Source organism: Homarus americanus, unplaced genomic scaffold, assembly GCF_018991925.1.
Source record: "Homarus americanus isolate GMGI-L3 unplaced genomic scaffold, GMGI_Hamer_2.0 scaffold24725, whole genome shotgun sequence".
Taxonomy (NCBI): Eukaryota; Metazoa; Arthropoda; class Malacostraca; order Decapoda; family Nephropidae; genus Homarus; species Homarus americanus.
The window spans coordinates 16,392-41,652 of record NW_024753456.1 but is presented as its reverse complement, the minus strand read 5'-3'; the positions used below and the strand labels follow the sequence as shown (position 1 = coordinate 41,652).

General features: G+C 35.1%; 1 protein-coding gene across 1 annotated transcript; it reads right to left on the bottom strand.

Annotated features, from left to right (window-relative positions):
- LOC121855352 (kelch-like ECH-associated protein 1A) lies at positions 1-20,089 on the bottom strand. Its single transcript, XM_042350247.1, has 12 exons — positions 19,976-20,089; positions 19,695-19,823; positions 18,914-18,924; positions 18,548-18,667; positions 17,348-17,579; positions 17,103-17,131; positions 10,328-10,532; positions 9,998-10,114; positions 8,600-8,796; positions 3,883-4,087; positions 3,582-3,698; positions 1-141 (listed from the first exon to the last, which is right to left on the bottom strand). Exons 1-12 carry the CDS (start codon positions 20,087-20,089, stop codon positions 1-3), a joined length of 1,617 nt encoding a protein of 538 aa, XP_042206181.1.
- Between the last annotated feature and the right edge of the window lie 5,172 nt (positions 20,090-25,261).

Here is a 25,261-nt window from a genome sequence, read left to right as displayed (position 1 = left end):
TTATTCTTCTTTCCTTACCATTCCAATTCCATTCAAACCACTCCAGTAACCGCCTATGACATATAACAGAGAATTTGTGACAACAACTGCTGGGCTACTTCGACCCAAATACTCTGAAGACGAACACTTAAACCATTGGTTCTGTGGGAAAGTAAAAGAAAAAGGTAAAACAAGAGTAAGGGGGCGGGAGGGGGGTATACAATTTTTTCCCTTTGTTCCTAAAGTATTACAAAAATTCTTCCACTTCCTGGTTACAATATTAAACTTTAAGTACTGGTAAATAATCTTACCTGCTCAAAAGAATATCTTTTCATTGAATTTTCATCCAGAATACCATCACCTACTACGTACAAAAAATTATCTAAAACTGCAACGCCTATCGTCTTAGACGGTGGACCTTGCATTGGTGTTAGATTCTTCCACTCTCCAGTTACAGGATTGTATGAGAGAAAATCATGCAGGGGATTGTAAGTGTCCGTATATCCACCAATAATGTAAATAAGACCTCGATGTTCTACTATACCCATGCTGTAAAAAGAAAAAAAAAAGAAAAAAACAGTACAGGTCACTGCGACATTTTCTCATTATTATTATTAGTAATTCACACTATCAGTAAATCCAAATTGTTATTGTACTGGTTATTGTACTTACTTGGATCTAGCTTCTGGCATATTTGACTCTAATAATCTCCACTCATCTGTAATAGGGTCATATCTTTCAATATTTTTTCCTATTTCCATTGATTCCGTCCAACCACCGAAGGCATAGAGATAACCACCATAAGCGCATAATCCAAAATCACACCGTGGGATTACCATAGAAGATATTCCAGTCCAATAATCTTCCTGTGGATCATAAACTTCGCCATCCGCCAAAATCTGAGCGTCTATCTCTCCAACCCCTCCAACAACGAAAATTTTTCCATGTAAGACTTCTATTCCTGGTGAAATTCTCCCAATTTTCATAGGACAAACTTTTTGCCATTTCTGCCTAAAGGTATCAAAACATTCGATACTTTTAAGTAGATATTCCTCTGATCTATTCAATATTATATTGAATTCTTTCCTTGATCCACCTATGACATAAATTTTCTTTCGATTACAAATTCTTGGCTGGACATAAAAGGAGGCTTCCTCTTTAGCCAAGTTTATCTGCTGTTTAAGGTTAACTTTCAATCTGATGTCAGAGCACTCATTAATTGATTTTTCTATTAGTTTACTTGAAATTAAAGACAATTTCACTCGTTTTAAAATATCGAGAATCCAACAAAGTCTATCAGTTATTTCTTGTGTAATCCATCTGATGGCAGCAGAGAATACCTGCAATATAACAAAAGAAAAGAAAAAGAAAGTGAGAGCTGCAAAAAAAAAAAAAATTTCAATAAATAAATATTAAATAAAAAGAAAAATATCTAATATTTACCTGAAACTCAGAGTCAATATGAAGATACTCCGAATCTAAAAAATATAGTAGAGTTTCTTTAGGAATCTCAAGAAACTTTTGTTCCATTGTCACTTCTATGAAATTGGAGAAGATGAAGTCCCGCGAATCATTCAACAATCTTACTAAATAATAGGCCTGAGCAAACCTGTAAAAAAAAAAAGGAACACATCCTCTCTAGAATCGGATTAGATCGAATCAGAATCAATCAAATTAAAACAGAACAGAACAAAATAAAAAAATTTACAAAATAAAAATTCGTTACCTGTAAATTCCCCAAACATTGGATGGATCAAGTTCGCTCTTGAGAAAGTCTGTACAAACAAGTACAGCACGGGGCATGAACAGCATGTTCGCAGCCACAATTAACTCCTGTGCGTTTTCCACTGTTATCTCGATGTTTCCTAAAGTATTTTTACAAAAAAAGAAAAAAAAATATTTCATTTCTTCATTTGCAACAAAATAAAAATTTTACTTATAGATAGCAGCATAGCACTATGAAAACTTAAAATATTTTCTCTTACCAGTATATATGAAGTCGATAAGCAGTTTTAATATATTGGGTTTCATAGACTTCATTTCTATTGATTGTGTTGTTTTCTCAGCAAATCCACACGTAAACATGGTCTTAAAATAGTCGCTTCCCGCTGACAGTATTACACGGTGAGCCTGTGGAATAAAATGTAATCTCCATCGTTTATTTTTTAAAATTTGTTAGTTCGTTCATACTGCCTTTATACATACATTAAGGGGACGTAAAAATCTGGGTGAAGAGTCGTTGTCATAGCATAGGTTTTGTGAAGTTACATAAAAGTGAGAGAATTATGGACGGACGGACAACAAAATCAAACCATTACCTGGAAGCAAACCAAAATTAAACCACTGCTAGGAAGCAAGCCCAAATCAAAGTACTGCTAGGAAACATTGATTCTATCGTGTGAAGAAAGTTGGATAAACAGCTCTTTATTTGTGTCGGGGGAGAAAGGAAGTTAGGGGAGAGCAGGGAAATTTCTTCCACTGCACTGGATAGACTTTGTTAATCATGTTCCACTGACTTCTCCTGGGCGGCAATAAGGAATGGAGGGTGAGTGTGGGCGGTGTAGTTAAGTTTCCCTCCCCCGATATGGTGTGTAAATGATGGGTGGGTGATGGAGGGCAGGCAGAGAAATGTTTCTTCACTCACAGATAAATGTTTCACTCACTCACCTTCACAACTGATCCATCAGCTAATAATATTTCTACATCACATAACTTTTCTGACTGCCAGAGGAAATGTATATCGTCTAGTAGGTAGTTAGGATAAGATTTACATTCCTCCTCCTCCTCCTCCTCGTGATGAGAGAGCTCCTCCACACGTGCAGCCGCCATCTTCAGATACTAATGTAAGACTAACCTAACCAGTTGTCAGCTTGGGAGAGAAGAGAGTAAATTGAGACTGCTCTAGCATTAATATATCAAGTTCCCGGTACATTTTATGTTAATAGGCTGTGATTAGGAGGAGGGATAGACTCAAGGTTTCGAGTCAAATTGAGACTACTAAAGCATCATTAGACCGTTCCTTAGGGAGTGGTGTACAGTTTCTCCACTTTTTATCCTCAGGTTTTAGATTAAAACTTATTATAAAGGATTATTATAAAAATATTTAGGAATTATTAATATATTTTATTCTTATTTCCATTCTTCCTTACCAAGTTATGATAACCGTAACCGCCTATGACATAACAGAGGATTTGTGGCAGGCAACAACTGCTGGGATATTTCGACAAAATTAAACAATGGTACCATTGATCCACAAGGATACTTTATAAGAATACTTTCAAATTTCATGTTAGGGTAAGTTAAAAAAAGATAGGAAACAAGCTTTTTTTTATTTAAAATGGATTAAATGTGGAGGAGACAAATGTCAGTCTTGAGGGAAGTTTTCTTGATTGGGGATGTCGAAGGGAGTTAAAGTAAGACTGCTCTAGCATAAGACCGGCCCTCAGGGAGTGATGTACAATTCATCCACTTATTAGTCTTAGGGTCGAAACACTCCACATTAGCGACAGATACCTTTAGAAAAAAAAACAGGTGGTTAGGTGGTTAAATTTGTAATATAATTTATTCATTTCATTCTTCCATTTCCATTCTTCCTTTCTTACCAGTTCAAGGTGGTCATTGGGACGATGACCACCTATGATATATAACAGAGAATTTGTGGCAACAACTGCTGGGATACTTCGCCAAAAATTCATTGATGAACACTTAAACCATTCGTTCTGTGGAAAGGAAAAGAAGGGAGGTTATACAACACTACAGTATTACAAAAATTCTTCTCCCATATTACTTGAATTATGATTATTGTCTTGGGAAAGAGAAAAGAAGGGAGTTATACAATTTTTACTCCCTTTTCACTACTATAATTCAAATTGTATTGTATATAATTATAAGCATGCACATTACCTGTTCAAAAGAATATCTTTCTAGTGATTTTTCCCCTTCTTCATTAAAAAGACCACCCACTAAATACAAAAAGTTATTCAAAACTGCAACACCCATGTAGTTGTAGCGAGGTGGAGCACTCAGTGCTGCTAGATCTCTCCACTCCCCAGTTACAGGATTGTATGAGAGAAGTTCATGAAAGGGGTTATAAGAGTCCATACGTCCACTAACAATGTAAATAAGACCTTGATTTTCTACTATACCCATTCTGTAAAAAAAAAAAAAAAGTATAGGCACTTATATTTTCTCATTATTATCAGTAGTTCACACTATCAGTCAGTAAATCCAATTTGAAAATTGTTATTGTACTTACTTGGATCTACCTTCTGGCATATTTGACTCTAATAATGTCCACTCATCTGCAATAGGGTCATATCTTTCAATACTTTTTTCGATGACCAATCCCGTCCAACCACCGAAGGCATAGAGAAAACCTCCATGAGCGCATAATCCAAAATCAGACCGTGGGATCACCATAGAAGATATTCCAGTCCAATAATCTTCCTGTGGATCATAAACTTCGCCATCTGCCCAAATCTGACTGTCCTCTCCACTCCCTCCAACAACGAAAATTTTCCCATGTAAGACTGCTATTCCTGGTGAACTTCTCACAATTTTCATAGGGCAAACTTTCTGCCATTTCTGCCTAAAGATATCAAAACATTCGACACTTTTAAATGTAAACCCATCTGATATATAGAGTTCTTTCATGAATCCACCTATGAGATAAATTTTCTTTCGAGTACAAATTCTTGGGTGGACAGAAAAGGCTGCTTCCTTTTTAGCCAAGTTTGTCTGCTTTTTAAGGTTAACCTTCAATTTAATATCAGCGGAGCACTCATTAATTGCTTTTTTTATTAGTTTACTTGAAATTAAAGGCAATTTCAGTCGTTTTAAAATGTCAAAATTCCAACAACAATATCTATTATTTATATCTTGTGCTTGTGTAATCCATCTGATAGCAGCAGAGAATACCTGCAATAAATAATAGAAAGATAAATTCGGGTTAATAATCTTGTAAATAAAAGTCAATTGAAAGTTGTACATATTAAATAAAAAAAAAATATTTACATTTTACCTGAAACTCAGAGTCAATATGAAGATACTCTGAATCCAAAAAATACAGCAGAATTGCTTTCGGAATCTCAAGAAATTCTTGCTCCATTGTCACTTCTACGAAATTGGAGAAGATGAAGTCCCGGGAAGAATGCAGCAACCTTACTAAATTATGGGCCTCAGCAAACCTGTTTAAAAAAAAAAAAAAAAAATTACGTATAGGACAGATAAAAATACATATTATATAAACAGTTGGAAAATAATTAATTAATTATTATTATACTGCACGTACCGGTAAATTCCCAAAGCATTAGATGGATGAAGTTCGCTCTTGAGAAAGTCTATACAAACAAGTACAGCACGTGATATCATCAACATGTTCGCAGCCGCAATTAACTCCTGTGCATTTTCCACTGTTATCTCGATGTTTCCTAAAGTTTTTGACAAAAAAAGAAAAAAAAAATTCATTTATTCATTTGCAACAAAATAAAATTTTTACATATAGATAGCAGCATAGCACTATGAAAACTTAAAATATTTTCCCTTACCAGTATATATGAAGTCGACGAGCAGTCGTAATATATTGGGTTTCATGAACTTCATTTCTATTGACTGTGTTGTTTTCTCAGCAAATTCACACGTAAACATGGTCTTAAAATATTTGCTTCCAGCTGACAGTATTACACGGTGAGCCTGTGGAATAAAATGTAATCCCATCAGATTACATAAAAGTGAGAGAATTATGGACGGACAGACAACAAAATTAAACCACTGCTAGGAAGCAAGCCGCCCAAATCAAACCACTGCTAGGAAGCAAGCCGCCCAAATCAAATCACTGCTTGGAAACATTGATTCTCTCGTGAGAAGAAAGTTGGATAAGTAACTCTTTATTTGTGTCGGAGAAGAAGGGAAGTTGGGGGAACAGGGAAATTTCTTCTACTGTACTGGATATACTTTTGTTAACCATGTTCCACTGACTTCTCCTAAACGGATGGTGAGTGTGGGCAGTGTAGTTAAGTTTCCCTCCCCCTATATGTGTGTAAATGGTGAGTGAGTGATGGAGGGCGGGCAGAGAAAGATATATAGGTAGGAGGTAAATGTTTCTTCACTTACAGATAAATGTTTCACTTACTCACCTTCACAACTGATCCATCAGCTAATAATATTTCTACATCACATAATTCTTGTGACTGCCAGAGGAAATGTATGTAGTCTAGCAGGTAGTTCGGATTAGATTTACATTCCTCTTCCTCCTCCTTCTCCTCCTCCTCTTTCTCCTTCTCCTCCTTCTCCTTGTGATGAGAGAGCTCCACATGTGCAGCCGCCATCTTCAGATACTAATGTAATACTAACCAGTTGTCATTTTTGTATTTAGTTGTGTGGTGATATCTGGTAATACCCGTGGTGGTGGTGGTGGTGGTGCTTCCGTTGCTTCTTCAAACAGTAACAAAACTAAACTACAGCCAGCAGCCTCTTTCTTTCAGTATATTGGGGTAATTTAATAATATGTAATATTTGTGTGTTAAGTTAGTTGAGTGCCCATTAAAACTGGGGCCCATTAAGACTAGAGGCCCCATTAACCTTGGGGCCCATTAAAGAAGACCTGGATAAAAAAAAGCAAAAAAATATACACTTTTTTACTCATCAGACCGTTCCTCAGGGGTGTACAGTTTCTTCATTTGTTATCCTTAGGATCAAAATACTCCCTCTACATGACAATTTTTTACTTCTTTTTCACTATAGTTAAGCATAAGTCACATGACAAGGAAGCAAAGTTTTGCTGTAACGTATGTGATAAGCAACCTTAGCTATCACCAGTTGTGTCACAGCAGCTCAAAGAAAACTTTTGAATTAATGTTTTGGATGCCTTTTTTTTAAGCTACACACTTATCCTAACTAATCTTGGCCGGTTAGACAGCTTTGGTCAGTTCTTTATTACTTTCAAATTTCATATTAGGTAAGTTAAAAAGATAGAAAGCAAGCTTTTTTTTATTTTAAATGGATTAAATATGAAGATAATGTCAGTCTTGAGGAAGGTTTCTCTTCAAGCCCCCTGCTCCTTTGTCACTTCCACGAAATTGGTCAAGATGAAGTCCCGTGAAGAATGCAGCAACGATACTAAATTATGGGCCTCAGCAAACCTGTTCCCCCAACAAAAAGAAAAAAAATGGGATTTAGTTCAAATTCTGCATTGTATACGTACAGATACAAATAAAAAACATCAAAACAAGAAAATAATATTAATTATTATACTGTACGTACCTGTAAATTCTTAAAGCATTGGATGGATGAAGTTCTCTCCTGAGAAAGTTTGTACAAATACGTACAACCTGGGGTATTGCTATCATGTTTGCAGTCACAATTAACTCCTGTATGTTTTCCTTTGTTATCTCGATTGTTCCGAAATTATCCTCACCAGTATATATAAATTCTATGAGCAGTTTAAATAGATTAAATTTGTGATGAGAAAGTTCCACACGTGTCGCCGCCATTCTCAAATACTAATGTAACACTAACCACACAACCCACCAGTGTTTTTTGTAAATAGTGGTAGTGGTGATATCTGGTAATTTTTAACAGAGAGGGGGAGGTAAGAGGTGGTGGTGGTGATGCTTCCATCCTCACCTCCAAACAGTAGCAAAACTAAACTACAGCAGCCTGGGATAGGTAGTAAAAACTATACATTAATTTAAGTTTTTATTTTTATTTTAAGTGTGTGTTTGAGGATGAAGAGGAAGAAGAGGACCTGCAAGTTTCTTTGTTGGATATTCTTGAGCTTCTTGAGCTTGGGGAAGTGTCAAGAAGAGAGAGAGAAGAGAAAGAAAGTCAGTCAAATTGTGACTGCTTTAGCATCAGACCGACCCTCAAGTAGTGGTGTACAGTTTCTCCTCTTGTTGTTATTCTTAAGGTCAAAATACTCCACAGCGACAGATACCTTTAAAAAAAAATAAAGTTAAAAAATTGTATATATTAATATCAGTTTTCCATCATTAATCATTAATCCATTTCATTCTATTCTTCCTTACCAATCTCTTCTTTACCTCAATGTCACTTTTTCTACAGTCACCGCCTATGACATATAACAGAGAATTTGTGGCAACAACTGCTGGGCTATTTCGACAAAAAATTGATGAACACTTAAACCATTTGTTCTGAAACAGAAGAGGTTATATAATTACTTACAATTCTTCGTCATAATTGTAATTCAAAATAATAAGAATTTATAAGCACTGGTAAATAATCTTACCTGTTCAAAAGAATATTTTTCCATTGATTTTAGGCCCCGAATCCGAATACCACCACCTACACCTACTACGTAAAAAAAGTTATCCAAAAGTACAACACCTATTGGTAAAGAAGATGGACCTATTATTGGTGCTAAATTCTTCTACTCCCCAGTCACAGGATTGTATGAGAGAAGATCACGATTTTGCAGGTGGTCGAAAGTGATCTTATATCCACCAACAATGTAAATAAGACCTTGATGTTCTACTATACCCATTCTGTAAAAAAAAAAAACAGTACAGGCCACTGCAAAATTTTCTCATTATCAGTAATTCACACTATCAGTCAGATAAATTTATTTGAAAATGATTGATTTTTAACAGTAAACAGTACTTACTGGGATATAACTTTTGGCATATTTGACTCTAATAATCTCCACTCATCTGCAAAAGGATCATATCTTTCAATATTTGGGGATATGTCATCACATCCCTTCGTCCTACCACCGAAGGCATAGAGGTAACCTTCATGAGCACATAATCCAAAATGACATCGTGGGGTCACCATAGAAGATATCCCAGTCCAATCATCTTCCTGTGGATCATAAACTTCGCCATCTGCCAAAATCTGCAGACTGTCCCCTCCAATCCCTCCAACAACGAAAATTTTTCCATGTAAGACAGACTGCTATTTCTGGCGAAATTCTGAAATTCTTCCAATTTTCATAGGTCAAACTTTCTTCCATTTCTGCCTAAAGGTATCAAAACATTCGACACTTTTCAATGTATACTCATTTGATCTGTATCTAATTCCACCTATAACATAAATTTTCTTTCGAGTACAAATTCTTGGCTGGACAAAAGTTTTGCTGCTGCTGCTACTGTATGTTTTTAAGGATAAGCTTTATTTCCGAGTCAGAGTACTCATTAATTGATTTTTCTAGTAGTTTACTTTGAATTAAAGACAATTTCACTTGTTTCAAAATGTCAAAAAAAGAGTAGATAAATTTGATTGATTTTAGTCTACTACGCAGCCGCAATTAACTCCTGTGCGTTTTCCACTGTTATCTCGATGTTTCCTAAAGTATTTTAAAAAAACAAAATTTCATTTGCAACAAAAGAAAAATTTTACATAGCACTATGAAAACTTAAAATATTTTCCCTTACCAGTATATATGAAGTCGACGAGCAGTTGTAATATATTATTTCTTCCACTGTACTGGATAGACTTTGTTAACCAATGTTCCACTGACTTCTCCTAAATGTTTCTTCACTCACAGATAAATGTTTCACTTACTCACCTTCACAACTGATCCATCAGCTAATAATATTTCTACATCACATAACTTTTCTGACTGCCAGAGGAAATGTATATCGTCAGGTAGTTAGGATAAGATTTACATTCCTCCTCCTCCTCCTCCTCCTTCTCCTCCTCCTCGTGATGAGAAAGCTCCACACATGCAGCTTCAGATACTAATTATAAGGATACTTTCAAATTTCATGTTAGGTAAGTTAAATTAAAAGATAGAAAGCAAACCTTTTTTATTTTAAATGGATTAAATATGAAGATAATGTCAGTCTTGAGGAAGGTTTAGGGAGTCAAATTAAGACTGCTCTAGAATAAGACCGGCCCTCAGGGAGTGATGTACAGTTCATCCACTTATTATTCTTAGGGTCGAAATATTCCACATTAGCGACAGATACCTAAAAAAAAAGTTAGAGGTTAAAATTGTAATATAATTCATTCTATATAATTAATTCATTTCATTCTTCCATTGCCATTCTTCCTTTCTTACCAATCTATTAAGGTTATTTTGACGGTGACCTCCTATGACATATAACAGAGAATTTGTGGCAACAACTGCTGGGATACTTCGATCAAAATTCATTGATGAAAACTTAAACCATTTGTTCTGTGGAAGGAAAAGAAGGGAGGGGAGGTTATACAATTTTTACTCCCTCTTTTCATTACACTACATACAGTATTACAAAAATTCTTCTTCAATATACTTAAATCATTATTGTTGTCTTGGGAAAGAGAAAAGAAGGGAGTTATACAATTTTTACTCCCTTTTCACTACTGTAATTCAAATTGTATTGTATATAATAATAAGCATGCATATTACCTGTTCAAAAGAATATCTTTCTAGTGATTTTTCCGCTTCTTCATTAAAAAGAAGGCCACCCACTAAATACAAAAAGTTATTCAAAACTGCAACACCCATGTAGTTGTAGCGAGGTGGAGCACGTCCTGCTAGCGCTCTCCACTCCCCAGTTACAGGATTGTATGAGAGAAGATCATGCATGGGGTTGTAAAAGTTCATATATCCACTAACAATGTAAATAAGACCTTGATGTTCTACTATACCCATGCTGTAAAAAAAACAAAAGTACAGGCACTGTTATATTTTCTCATTATTATCAGTGTTCACACTATTAGTCAGTAAATCCAATTTGAAAATTGTTATTGTACTTACTTGGATCTACCTTCTGGCATATTTGACTCTAATAATCTCCACTCATCTGTAATAGGGTCATATCTTTCAATACTTTTTTCCATAACCGATCCCGTCCAACCACCGAAGGCATAGAGATAACCTCCATGAGCGCATAATCCAAAATTACACCGTGGGATCACCATAGAAGATATTCCAGTCCAATAATCTTCCTGTGGATCATAAACTTCGCCATCCGTCAAAATCTGACTCTCCTTTCCAATCCCTCCAACAACGAAAATTTTTCTATGTAAGACTGCTATTCCTGGTGAATTTCTCACAATTACCATGGGGCAAACTTTCTACCATATCTGCCTAAAGATATCAAAACATTCGACACTTTTTTTAAATTTATTTTGGAAATAGTTTTCTTTCTTTGATCCACCTATGACATAAATTTTCTTTCGAGTACAAATTCTTGGCTGGACATATAAGGCTGCCCTTTTGGCCGCCAAGTTTGTCTGCTGTTTAAGGTTAACCTTAAATCTAATATCAGAGGAGCACTCATTAATTAATTTTTCTATTAGTTTACTTGAAATTAAAGATAATTTCATTCGTTTTAAAATGTCAAAATACCAACAACCATATCTATTAGTTCTTCGTGTAATCCATCTAATAGCAGCAGAGAATACCTGCAATAAATAATAGAGAAAGTTAATTTTGATAGTTTGGGATTAAAACTTTATTATATAAAGTCAGTTGAAAGTTTGTAATATTAAATAAAAAAAATTATTTTACCTGAAACTCAGAGTCAATATGAAGATACTCTGACTCAAGAAAATACAGTAGAATTTCTTTGGGAATCTCAAGAAATTCTTCCTCCATTGTCACTTCTACGAAATTGGAAAAGATGAAATCCCGCGAAGAATGCAGCAACCTTACTAAATAATGGGCCTTAGCAAACCTGTTAAAAAAAAAACCAATATGGAATTAGTTACGTCGTATTATATAAATAGTTTGAAAATAATTAATTATTATACTGCACATACCGGTAAATTCCCAAAGCATTAGATGGATGAAGTTCACTCTTAAGAAAGTCTGTACAAAAACGTACAGCACGGGACATCATCAGCATGTTCGCAGCCGCAATTAACTCCTGTGCATTTTCCACTGTTATCTTCATGTTTCCTAAAGTATTAAAAAAAAAGTTTTTTATTCATAATGTATTTCGTTTTAATTTAAATATAAGTATAGCAGCATTATGAAAACTTAAAATGTTTCCCCTTACCAGTATATATGAAGTTGACGAGCAGTTGTAATATATTGGGTTTCATAGACTTCATTTCTATTGACTGTGTTGTTTTCTCAGCAAATCCACACGTAAACATGGTCTTAAAATAGTCGCTTCCTCCTGACAGTATTCCACGGTGAGCCTGTGAAATAAAATGTAATCCATCAGTTTTTGTTTTTTAAGATTTGGGTGATGGAGGGCAGAGAAAGATGTGTAGGTTGGAGGTAAATGTTTCTTTACTCATAGGTAAATATATCACTCACTCACCTTCATAATTGATCCATCAGCTAATAATATTTCTACATCACATAACTGTTGTAACTGCCAGAGGAAATGTATGCAGTCTAGCAGGTAGTTAGGATAAGATTTATATTCCTCCTCCTCCTCCTCCTCCTCCTCCTCCTCCTCTTTCTCCTCTTTCTCCTCCTCCTCGTAATGAGAGAACTCCACACGTGCAGCCGCCATCTTCAGATACTAATGTAATACTAACCAGTTGTCAGTTTTGTTTTTAGTTGTGTGGTGATATCTGGTAATACCCGTGGTGATGGTGGTTGTGGTGGTGGTGGTGGTGGTGGTTGTGGTGGTGATTCTTCCGTTGCTTCTTCAAACAGTAACAAAACTATAAACTACAGCCAGCAACGGAAGTATTTATTTTTTTATTTTAAGTGTGTGTGTTGAAGAAATATGAGAGGAGGATGAAGAGACTTTAAAGTTTCTCGTTGGATATTCTTGATCTTGAGCTTGGGAGAGAAGAGATATCAAGTTTCCGGTTTATTTTATGTTAATAATATCAAATGCCGGCCTGGCTGTGACTAGGAGGAGGGGAGAGTGAGGGGGTGTAAGGGAGAGTGAGGAAGTGTAAGGGCACATCAGATTTTTTTTTATTTGTCTCTGGGATGGTTGTGGCAGTCTTCCCATAAGTGAGGCAGCTGATGTGATTGTATGCAGTAAATATATTTCTCGCTCACCTTCACAACTGATCCATCAGCTGATAATATTTCTACATCAGCAGGTAGTTCAGATAAGATTGTCAAATTGAAACTGCTCTAGCATCAGACCGACCCTCAGGGAGTGATGTACAGTTTATCCACCTATTATTCTTAGGGTCGAAATACTCCACATTAGCGACAGATATCTAAAAAGAAAAAAAATAGTTTGAGGTTAAAACTTTGGATTATAAAGATTATTAATAAATATTATCATTTTTCATTAAGCATTCTTTTCATTCTTCCTTACCAGTCTATTATAATTTCTACTGTAGTCACCGCCTATGACATATAACAGGGAATTTGTAGCAACAACTGCTGGGCTATGACAGAAATACATTGATGAACACTTAAACCATTTGTTCTGTGGGAAAGTAAAAGAAAAAAGGTAAAAGGAAGGGAGGGAGGTCATAAAATTTTTATCCCTTTTCACTAAGTATTACAAATTGTTCCACATCCTGGCTACAATATTGAAATTCAAACCTTATTGTATATAATCTCATAATCTTACCTGTTCAAAAGAATATCTTTCCATTGATTTTTTCCCATTATTATCACCTACTACGTACAAAAAGTTATCTAAAACTGCAACGCCTATCGTCTTAGATGGTGGACCTAGCATTGGTGCTAGATTCTTCCACTCCCCAGTCACAGGATTGTATGAGAGAAGATCATGCAGGGGATTGTAAGTGTACGTATATCCACCAATAATGTAAATAAGACCTCGATGTTCTACTATACCCATCCTGTAAAAGAAAAGAAAAGGAGAAAAAGAAAAAAAAAACAGTACAGGCTACTGCTACATTTTCTCATTATCAGTTACTATCAGTCAGTAAATCTAATTTGAAAATGGTTGATTTTTAACATTACAATTGTACTTACTTTTTTCTAGCTTCTGGCATATTTGACTCTAATAATCTCCACTCATCTGTAATAGGGTCATATCTTTCAATATTTTTTTCCATAACCGATCCTGTCCAACCACCGAAGGCATAGAGATAACCTCCATGAGCGCATAATCCAAAATCACACCGTGGGATTATCATAGAAGATATTCCAGTCCAATAATCTTCCTGTGGATCATAAACCGCCAAAATCGGAGAGAGTATCTCCTCTCCAACCCCTCCAACAACGAAAATTTTTCCATGTAAGACTGCTATTTCTGGCCAAATTCTTATATTTTTCATGGGGCAAACTTTCTGCCATTCCTTCCTAAAGGTATCAAAACATTCGACACTTTTAAACATATATTCCTCTGATCTATTCCATAATCTAATGAGTTCGTTCTTTGATCCACCTATGACATAAATTTTCTTTCGATTACAAATTCTTGGCTGGACATAAAAGGAGGCTTCCTCTTTAGCCAAGTTTATCTGCTGTTTAAGGTTAACTTTCAATCTGATGTCAGAGCACTCATTAATTGATTTTTCTATTAGTTTACTTGAAATTAAAGATAATTTCACTCGTTTTAGAATGTCAAGAATCCAACAAAGTCTATCAGTTATTTCTTGTGTAATCCATCTGATGGCAGCAGAGAATACCTGCAATATAACAAAAGAAAAAGAAAGTGAGCTAGCTGCAATAAACCACAAAAAAAATTAGATTTTTGAAATTGATAAATAAATATTAAATAAAAAGAAAAATATCTAATATTTACCTGAAACTCAGAGTCAATATGAAGATACTCCGAATCCAAAAAATATAGTAGAGTTTCTTTAGGAATCTCAAGAAACTCTTGCTCCATTGTCACTTCTACGAAATTGGAGAAGATGAAGTCCCGCGAACCATTCAACAAGCTTACTAAATAATGGGCCTCAGCAAACCTGTTTTCAGAAAAAAATTTAGAATTTATTTCTGTAGGTACGTACAGAAACAACAAGAATCTAAACAACAAAAAGTTTTATAAAATTAAAATTATTTATTATACTGTACGTACCGGTAAATTCCCAAAGCATTGGATGGATCAAGTTCGCTCTTGAGAAAGTCTGTACAAACAAGTACAGCACGTGATATCATCAACATGTTCGCAGCCGCAATTAACTCCTGTGCATTTTCCACTGTTATCTCGATGTTTCCTAAAGTTTTTTACAAAAAAAGAAAAAAAAATTTCATTTATTCATTTGCAACAAAATCTAAATTTTACATATAGATAGCAGCATAGCACTATGAAAACTTAAAATATTTTCCCTTACCAGTATATATGAAGTCGACGAGCAGTTGTAATATATTGGGTTTCATAAACTTCATTTCTATTGACTGTGTTGTTTTCTCAGCAAATTCACACGTAAACATGGTCTTAAAATATTTGCTTCCCGCTGACAGTATTACACGGTGAGCCTGTGGAATACAATATAATCCCATCAGATTACATAAAAGTGAAAGAATTATAGACTGACAACAAAATTAAACCACTGCTAGGAAGCAAGCCGCCCAAATCAAATCACTGCTAGGAAGTAAGCCGCCCAAATCAAATCACTGCTTGGAAACATTGATTCTCTCGTGCGAATAAAGTTGGATAAGCAGCTCTTTATTTGTGTCTTCGGAGAAGCACAGGGAAATTTCTTCTACTGTACTGGATATACTTTGTTAACCATGTTCCACTGACTTCTCCTAAGCGGAGGGTGAGTGTGGGCGGTGTAGTTAAGTTTCCCTCAAATGGTGGGTGGGTGATGGAGGGCAGGCAGAGAAAGATGTATAGGTAGGAGCTCACAGATAAATGTTTCACTTACTCACCTTCACAACTGATCCATCAGCTAATAACATTTCTACATCACATAACTCTTGTGACTGCCAGAGGAAATGTATGTAGTCTAGCAGGTAGTTCGGATAAGATTTACATTCCTCTTCCTCCTCCTTCTCCTCCTCGTTATGAGAGAGCTCCACATGTGCAGCCGCCATCTTCAGATACTAATGTAATACTAACTAGTGTCAGTTTTATTTTTAGTGGTGTGGTGATATCTGGTAATACCCGTAGTGGTGGTGGTGGTGGTGGTGGTGGTGCTTCCGTTGCTTCTTCAAACAGTAACAAAACTAAACTACAGCCAGCAGCCTCTTTCTTTCAGTATGTTGGGATAGGTAATACATTTATTTTTTTATTTTAAGTGTGTGTGTGTATGTTGAAGAGGATGAGAGGAGGATGAAGAGGGCTTGAAAGTTTCTCGTTGAATATTCTTGAGCTTGAGCTTGGGAGAGAAGAGATATCAAGTTCCCGGTACATATTATGTTAATAATATCAAATGCCAGGCTGTGACTAGAGGAGAGATATACTCAAGATTTCGTGTGTTTATTATTTGTAATGGACTTAAAATGTAATATTTGTGTGGACTTAAAATGTAATATTTGTGTGTTAGGTTATTTGAGTGCCCATTAAAACTGGGGTCCATTAAGATTAAGGGCCCATTAAGACTAGGGGCCCCATCAACCCTGGGGCCCATTAAAGAAAACAACTTGACCGACCTGGATTAAAAAAAAAAATAAAAACATACACTTCTTTACTCTAGCATCAGACCGTTCCTCAGGGGTGTACAGTTTCTCCATTTGTTATCCTTAGGATCAAAATACTCCACATGACAATTTTTTACTTCCTTTTCACTATAGTATATAATAATAAGAATTCACAAGACACATACACAGGAAGCAAAGTTTTGCTGTAACGTATGTGGTGGGGTAATTAATATAAGCAACCTTCGCTATCACCAGTTACGTCACAGCACCTCAAAGAAAACTTTTGAATTAATGTTTTGGATGCCTTTCGGCAGACTTTTTTAAGCTACACACTCATCCTAACTAAACTTGGCCACCGGTTCGACAGCTTTGGTCAGCTCTTTATTCAGTATTCAGCAAATGTAAAATTAAACAATTATAAGGATTAGGTAAGTTAAAAAGATAGAAAGTAAGTTTTTTTTTATTTTAAATGGCTTCGCAACTGATCCATCAGCTGATGATATTTCTACATCAGCAGGTAGTTCAGATAAGATTGTCAAATTGAAACTGCTCTAGCATCAATCCGACCCTCAGGAAGTGATGTACAGTTTATCCACCTATTATTCTTAGGGTCGAAATACTCCACATTCACATCAGTGGCAAGTAGCTAAAAAAAAAAAAATAGTTTAGGTTAAAACTTTGGATTATAAAGATTATTAATAAATATTATCAGTTTTCATTAATCATTCTTTTCAGTCTTCCTTACCTGTCCATCATCATTTCTAATGTCACCGCCTATGAAATATAACAGAGAATTTGTAGCAACAATTGCTGGGGAATTTAGACCGGAATACATTGATGAACACTTAAACCATTTGTTCTGTGGGAAAGTAAAAGAAAAAAGGTAAAAGGAAGGGAGGGAGGTTATACAATTATTTACCAACAGTATTACAAATATTCTTCACATCCTATAATAATAATTCATAAGCACTCCACGGTAAATAATCTTACCTGTTCAAAAGAATATCTTTCCATTTCCTCCAACTCAGTACCACCTACTACGTACAGAAAGTTATTCAAAACTGCAACACATATCGTGTCACATGGTTCACCTAGCATTGGTGCTAGATTCTTCCACTCCCCAGTCACAGGATTGTATGAGAGAAGATCACGCAGGTCGTTGTCAGTGTCCGTATATCCACCCATAATGTAAATGAGACCTCGATGTTCTACTATACCCATTCTGTAAAAGAAAAGAAAAGGAGAAAAAGACAAAAAAAAAAGTACAGGCCACTGCTACATTTTCTCATTATCAGTTACTATCAGTCAGTAAACCTAATTTGAAAATGGTTGATTTTTAACATTACAATTGTACTTACTTTTTTCTAGCTTCTGGCATATTTGACTCTAATAATCTCCACTCATCTGTAATAGGGTCATATCTTTCAATACTTTTTTCGACGACCGATCCCGTCCAACCACCGAAGGCATAAAGGTAACCTCCATGAGCGCATAATCCAAAATCACATCGTGGGGTAACCATAGAAGATATCCCAGTCCAATTATCTTCCTGTGGATTATAAACTTCGCCATCCGCCAAAATCGGAAAGCGTCTGCGTCTATCTCTCCTATCTCTCCAACCCCTCCCTCCAACAACGAAAATTTTCCCATGTAAGACTGCTATTTCTGGCCTTTCACTTATTTTTTTCATCGGGCAAACTTTCTGCCATTCCTTCCTAAAGGTATCAAAACATTCTACACTTTTAAACATCTCAAATACTCTATTCCATTCGTTCCTTGATCCACCTATGACATAAATTTTCTTTCGAGTACAAATTCTTGGCTGGACATAAAAGGAGGCTTCCTCTTTAGCCAAGTTTATCTGCTGTTTAAGGTTAACTTTCAATCTGATGTCAGAGCACTCATTAATTGATTTTTCTATTAGTTTACTTGAAATTAAAGATAATTTCACTCGTTTTAAAATGTCAAGAATCCAACAAAGTCTATCAGTTATTTCTTGTGTAATCCATCTGATGGCAGCAGAGAATACCTGCAATATAACAAAAGAAAAAGAAAGTGAGCTAGCTGCAATAAACCACAAAAAAATTAGATTTTTGAATTTAATAAATAAATATTAAATAAAAAGAAAAATATTTAATATTTACCTGAAACTCAGAGTCAATATGAAGATACTCCGACTCCAAAAAATACAGTAGAGTTTCTTTAGGAATCTCAAGAAACTCTTGCTCCATTGTTACTTCTACGAAATTGGAGAAGATGAAGTCCCGCGAACCATTCAACAAGCTTACTAAATAATGGGCCTCAGCAAACCTGTAAAAAAAAAAAAAAATGTACACACCCTCTTTAGAATAGAATCAGATCAGAATCAATCAAATTAAAACAGAACCGAACAGGAATAAAAAAAAATTACAAAATAAAAATTCGTTACCTGTAAATTCCTAAAGCATTGGATGGATGAAGTTCACTCTTGAGAAAGTCTGTGCAAATACGTACAACATGGGGAACTACCAGCATGTTTGCAACAACTATTAACTCTTGAACGTTTTCAGCTGTTACCTCGATGTTTCCTAAAGATTAAGATATAAATAACAAAATAAAAATACCGTTTTTTTTCATAAATATGAAAACTTAAAATGTTACTTACCATTATATATGAATCCGATGATCTGCTTTAATATATTAAATTTCATAGATTTAATTTCTATTGAAGAATGTGTTGTTTCCTCAGTTAATCCACAGGTAAACATGGCCTTAAAATAATTACTTCCCGCCGAGAGTATTACACGGTGAGCCTGGAATAATAATAAAAGAATTTGGTTGGTTGTATACATATACAAGATAGTTTTTTCAATTATTGACAATAAATAATAAAGTTAAAATAATGTTTTCTCACCTTCACAACTGATCCATCAACTGATATTTCTACATCACAGAACTTTTGTAACTGCCAGAGTGAATTTAGGTTCTCTAGCAGGTTGTTTGGATAAGGATAATTACACTCCTCCTCTCCGTTATCAGAGAGCTCCACACGTGCCGCCGCCATCCTCATATATAACTAAAAAACTAATAAATGTAATATATATGGGAATGATATGAGAGAGGGCTTGAAGGTTAAGGTTTCGAGTGAGTTAAATTGAAACTGCTCTAGCATCAGACCGACCCTCAGGGAGTGATGTACAGTTTATCCACCTATTATTCTTAGGGTCGAAATACTCCACATTAGCGACAGATATCTAAAAAAAAAAAAAAAATTAGTTTGAGGTTAAAACTTTGGATTATAAAGATTATTAATAAATATTATCAGTTTTCATTAAGCATTCTTTTCATTCTTCCTTACCAATAGTCCATCGTAATTTATATTGTTACCGCCTATGACATATAACAGAGAATTTGTGGCAACAACTGCTAGGTTACTTCGACCCAAATACGCTGAACACGATGAACACGAACACTTAAACCATTGGTTCTGTGGGAAAGTAAAAGAAAAAAGGTTTAAAAGAAGAGTGAGGGGGCGGGAGGGGGGTATACAAGTTTTTCCCTTTTTTCCTAAAGTATTACAAAAATTCTTCCACTTCCTGGTTACAATATTAAACTTTAAGTACTGGTAAATAATCTTACCTGCTCAAAAGAATATCTTTTCATTGATTTTTCATCCAGAATACCATCACCTACTAGGTACAAAAAGTTATCTAAAACTGCAAGGCCTATCGTCTTAGATGGTGGACCTTGCATTGGTGCTAGATTCTTCCACTCCCCAGTCACAGGATTGTATGAGAGAAGATCATGCAGGGGATTGTAAGTGTCCGTATATCCACCAATAATGTAAATAAGACCTCGATGTTCTACTATACCTATGCTGTAAAAAAAAAAAAGAAGAAAAAAAAAACAGTATAGGCCACTGATACATTTTCTCATTATTATTATTAGTAATTCACACTATCAGTAAATCCAAATGGTTATTGTACTTACTTGGATCTAGCTTCTGGCATATTTGACTCTAATAATCTCCACTCATCTGTAATAGGGTCATATCTTTCAATATTTTTTCCCATTTCCATTGATCCAGTCCAACCACCGAAGGCATAGAGATAACCTCCATGAGCGCATAATCCAAAATCACACCGTGGGATTATCATAGAAGATATTCCAGTCCAATAATCTTCCTGTGGATCATAAACTTCGCCATCCGCCAAAATCTGACTCTCCTCTCCAACCCCTCCAACAACGAAAATTTTTCCATGTAAGACTGCTATTCCTGGTGAACTTCTCCCAATTTTCATGGGGTAAACTTTCTGCCATATCTGCCTAAAGATATCAAAACATTCGACACTTTTTTTAAATATATACTTATTTGATCTTGATCTCCTTATGTGTTCTTTCCTTGATCCACCTATGACATAAATTTTCTTTCGAGTACAAATTCTTGGCTGGACATACAAGGCTTCCCTTTTGGCCAAGTTGTCTGCTGTTTAAGGCTAACCTTCAATCTGATATCAGAGCACTCATTAATTGATTTTTCTATTAGTTTACTTGAAATTAAAGACAATTTCACTCGTTTTAAAATATCGAGAATCCAACAAAGTCTATCAGTTATTTCTTGTGTAATCCATCTGATGGCAGCAGAGAATACCTGCAATATAACAAAAGAAAAGAAAAAGAAAGTGAGAGCTGCAATAAAAAAAGAAAAAAAAAAGAAAATGTTCAATAAATAAATATTAAATAAAAAGAAAAATATCTAATATTTACCTGAAACTCAGAGTCAATATGAAGATACTCCGAATCCAAAAAATATAGTAGAGTTTCTTTAGGAATCTCAAGAAACTCTTGCTCCATTGTCACTTCTACGAAATTGGAGAAGATGAAGTCCCGCGAACCATTCAACAAGCTTACTAAATAATGGGCCTGAGCAAACCTGTAAAAAAAACAAAAAAAAAGGAACACATCCTCTCTAGAATCGGATTAGATCGAATCAGAATCAATCAAATTAAAACAGAACAGAACAAAATAAAAAAATTTACAAAATAAAAATTCGTTACCTGTAAATTCCCAAAGCATTGGATGGATCAAGTTCGCTCTTGAGAAAGTCTGTACAAACAAGTACAGCACGGGGCATGAACAGCATATTCGCAGCCACAATTAACTCCTGTGCGTTTTCCACTGTTATCTCGATGTTTCCTAAAGTATTTTTACAAAAAAAGAAAAAAAAATTTTCATTTATTCATTTGCAACAAAATAAAAACTTTACATATAGATAGCAGCATAGTACTATGAAAACTTAAAATATTTTCCCTTACCAGTATATATGAAGTCGACGAGCAGTTTTAATATATTGGGTTTCATAGACTTCATTTCTATTGATTGTGTTGTTTTACATATAAATCCACACGTAAACATGAAAACTTAAAATATTTTCCCTTACCAGTATATATGAAGTCGACGAGCAGTTTTAATATATTGGGTTTCATAGACTTCATTTCTATTGATTGTGTTGTTTTCTCAGCAAATCCACACGTAAACATGGTCTTAAAATAGTCGCTTCCCGCTGACAGTATTACGCGGTGAGCCTGTGGAATAAAATGTAATCCCCATCAGATTTTTTTAAAGTAGGGGTGGAGGAAGGTACATAGATTGATTGAGGACATACTTTTAAGTGTGATTTTATGTAATTTCTTACTCACTCACCTTCACAACTGATCCATCAGCTGATAATATTTCTACATCACATAACTGTTGTGACTGCCAGAGAAAATGTATGCAGTCTAGCAGGTAGTTCGGATAAGATTTACATTCCTCCTCCTCCTCCTCCTCGTGATGAGAGAGCTCCACATGTGCCGCCGCCATTCTCAAATACTAATGTTAATACTAATCATCACCAGTGTTCTTTTATAAATAGTGGTAGTGTTGATAGTGTTGATATCTGGTACTTTTTAACAGAGGGGGAGGTAAATTGTTGTGGTTGTGGTGGTGGTGGTGGTGCTTCCGTCCTCGCCTTCAAACAGTAGGAAAACTAATGTACAGCAGCTTGGGATGGATAAGTAAAAACTATACATTAATTTCAGTTTTTATTTTTATTTTAAGTGTGTGTTTGTTGAAAAGGATGAAGAAGAAGAAGAGGACTCTTAAATTTCTCTGTTAGATATTCTTGAGCTTCTTGAGCTTGGGGAAGTATCAAGAAGAGAAGAGAAAGAAAGTCGAGTCAAATTACGACTGCTCTAGCATTAGACCGACCCTCTGGGAGTGATGCACAGTTCATCCACTTGTTCTTCTTTGGGTCGAAATACTCCACATTAGTGATAGGTACCTAAAAAAAATTAAAAGTTAAAACTTTGGATAACTTTGGATTTGTATATCACATATTCATTAATCATTCTGTTTTCGTTCGTTCTTCCTTACCCCTCTACAGCCGCCTATGACATATAACAGAGAACTTGTGGCAACAACTGTTGAGATACTTCGACCAAAATACTTCGATGAACACTTGAACCATTTGTTCTGTGGGAAAGTAAAAGAAAGAAGAAAAGTAAAAGGAAGGGAGAGTAGGGAAGTTATACAATTTTTTACTCCCTCCATTTTCACTACAGTATTACAAAAATTCTTCCACTTCCTAGCTACAATATTGTAATTCAAATCTTGTTGTATATAATAATAAGAATTCATAAGAACAGCGCTGGTAAATGTATATAAAAATAAGGTAAATGTATATAAAAATAAGAATTTATAAGTTTTGCACTGGTAAATAATCTTACCTGTTCAAAAGAATATCTTTGCATTGATTTTTTTTCATAATTGTCCCGAATACCACCACCTACTACATATAAAAAGTTATCCAAAACTGCAACACCTATCTTCTTATGTAGTGCTATCATTGGTGCTAGATTCTTCCAATGCCCAGTCACAGGATTGTATGAGAGAAGATTACGCAGGAAGGTGAAATAATATCCCGCACCAACTCCACCAACAATGTAAATAAGACCTCGATGTTCTACTATACCCATACTGTAAAAAAAAAAAGAGGGAGAAGAAAAAAAGACAAGTACAGGTCAATACTACATTTTCTCTTATTATTATCAGTAGTTTACACACACACTATCAGTCAGTAATTTCACTTTGAAAATGGTTATTGTACTTACCCGGATATAGGTTCTAGCATATTTGACTCTAATAATGTCCACTCATCTGCAATAGGGTCATATCTTTCAATACTTTTTTCGATGACCGATCCCGTCCAACCACCGAAGGCATAGAGATAACCTCCATGAGCGCATAATCCAAAATCACACCGTGGGGTAACCATAGAAGATATCCCAGTCCAATCTTCTTCCTGTGGATCATAAACTTCGCCATCTGCCCAAATCTGACTGTCCCCTCCAATCCCTCCAACAACGAATATTTTCCCATGTAAGACTGCTACTCCTGGCCCACATCTCTCAATTTTCATAGGGCAAACTTTCTGCCATTTCTGCCTAAAGGTATCAAAACATTCGACACTTTTTAAACTATACTCCTCTGATAGTTTCCATCCACCTATAACATAAATTTTCTTTCGAAGACAAATTCTTGGCTGGATATACGAGGCTTCCCTTTCGTCCCTTAAAAATGTCGTCCTCTGCTGTTTAAGAATAACCTTCAGATTGATATTAGAGCACTCATTAATTGATTTTTTTATTAGTTTACTTGGAATTAAAGCCAATTTCACTCGTTTCAAAATGTCATAAATCCAACAATGTCTATTAGTTATATCTTGTGTAATCCATCTGATGGCAGCAGAGAATACCTGTAATACAATAAAGAAAGAAAAGGTAGATAAATTTGATTGTTTGGGGGTCTACTATTAAATAAAAAAATAGCGTATATAAATATTTACCTGAAACTCAGAGTCAATATGAAGATACTCTGACTCCAAAAAATACAGTAGAATTTCTTTAGAAATCTCAAGAAACTCTTTTCCATTGTAATTTCTACGAAATTAGAAAAGATGAAGTCCTGTGAAGCAGACAGCAGGTTTACTAAATAATGGGCCTCAGCAAACCTGTTTAAAAAAACAAAAACAATGGATTTATTCCTAATAGATTTATTTATTGTACGTACATATAGGTAACATAATCAACTGAACTGAATCATCAAACCGTACCTGTAAATTCCTAAAGCATTGGATGGATGAAGTTCACTCTTAAGAAAGTCTGTACAAACACGTACAGCATGGTGAATTTCAAGTATGTTTGCAGCCACAATTAACTCTTGAACATTTTCCACTGTTACCTCGATGTTTTCTAAAGATTTAAAAAAAACAATCCATCAACAAAATAAAAAATATCGTTTTTAGTTTTACATTAGTACTCACTTTCTATTAACTTTTAAAAAGTTTTTCTTTATCCTTACCAGTATATATAAATCCGATGAGCTGTTTTAATATATTAAATTTCATAGACTTCATTTCTATTGAAGAAGACTGTGTTGTTTCCTCACTTAATCCACAGGTAAACATTGTCTTAAAATAATTACTTCCCGCCGAGAGTATTACACGGTGAGCCTGAAATAATAAAAATAGTTGTGTTAAGTACAAACAGGACAGACGACAGTTTTTACAGTTATTTCAGTTAAAAAATAATGTTTTCTCACCTTCACAATTGATCCATCAGCTGATGATATTTCTACATCACAAAACTTTTGTAACTGCCAGAGTGAATGTAAGTTTTCTAGCAGGTTAGATTTACATTCCCCCTCCCCATTATCAGAGAACTCCACACGTGCTGCCGCCATCCTCATATATTACTAATAAACAAATGTAATACTATTCATCCAGAGTTGAGTTGTCTGGTGGTGGGTAGTGATATCTGGTAATTTTTAACTGAGATGTAGTATATATATTGAGAAAACGTTATAATTGGGGTACCGAGTAATCAC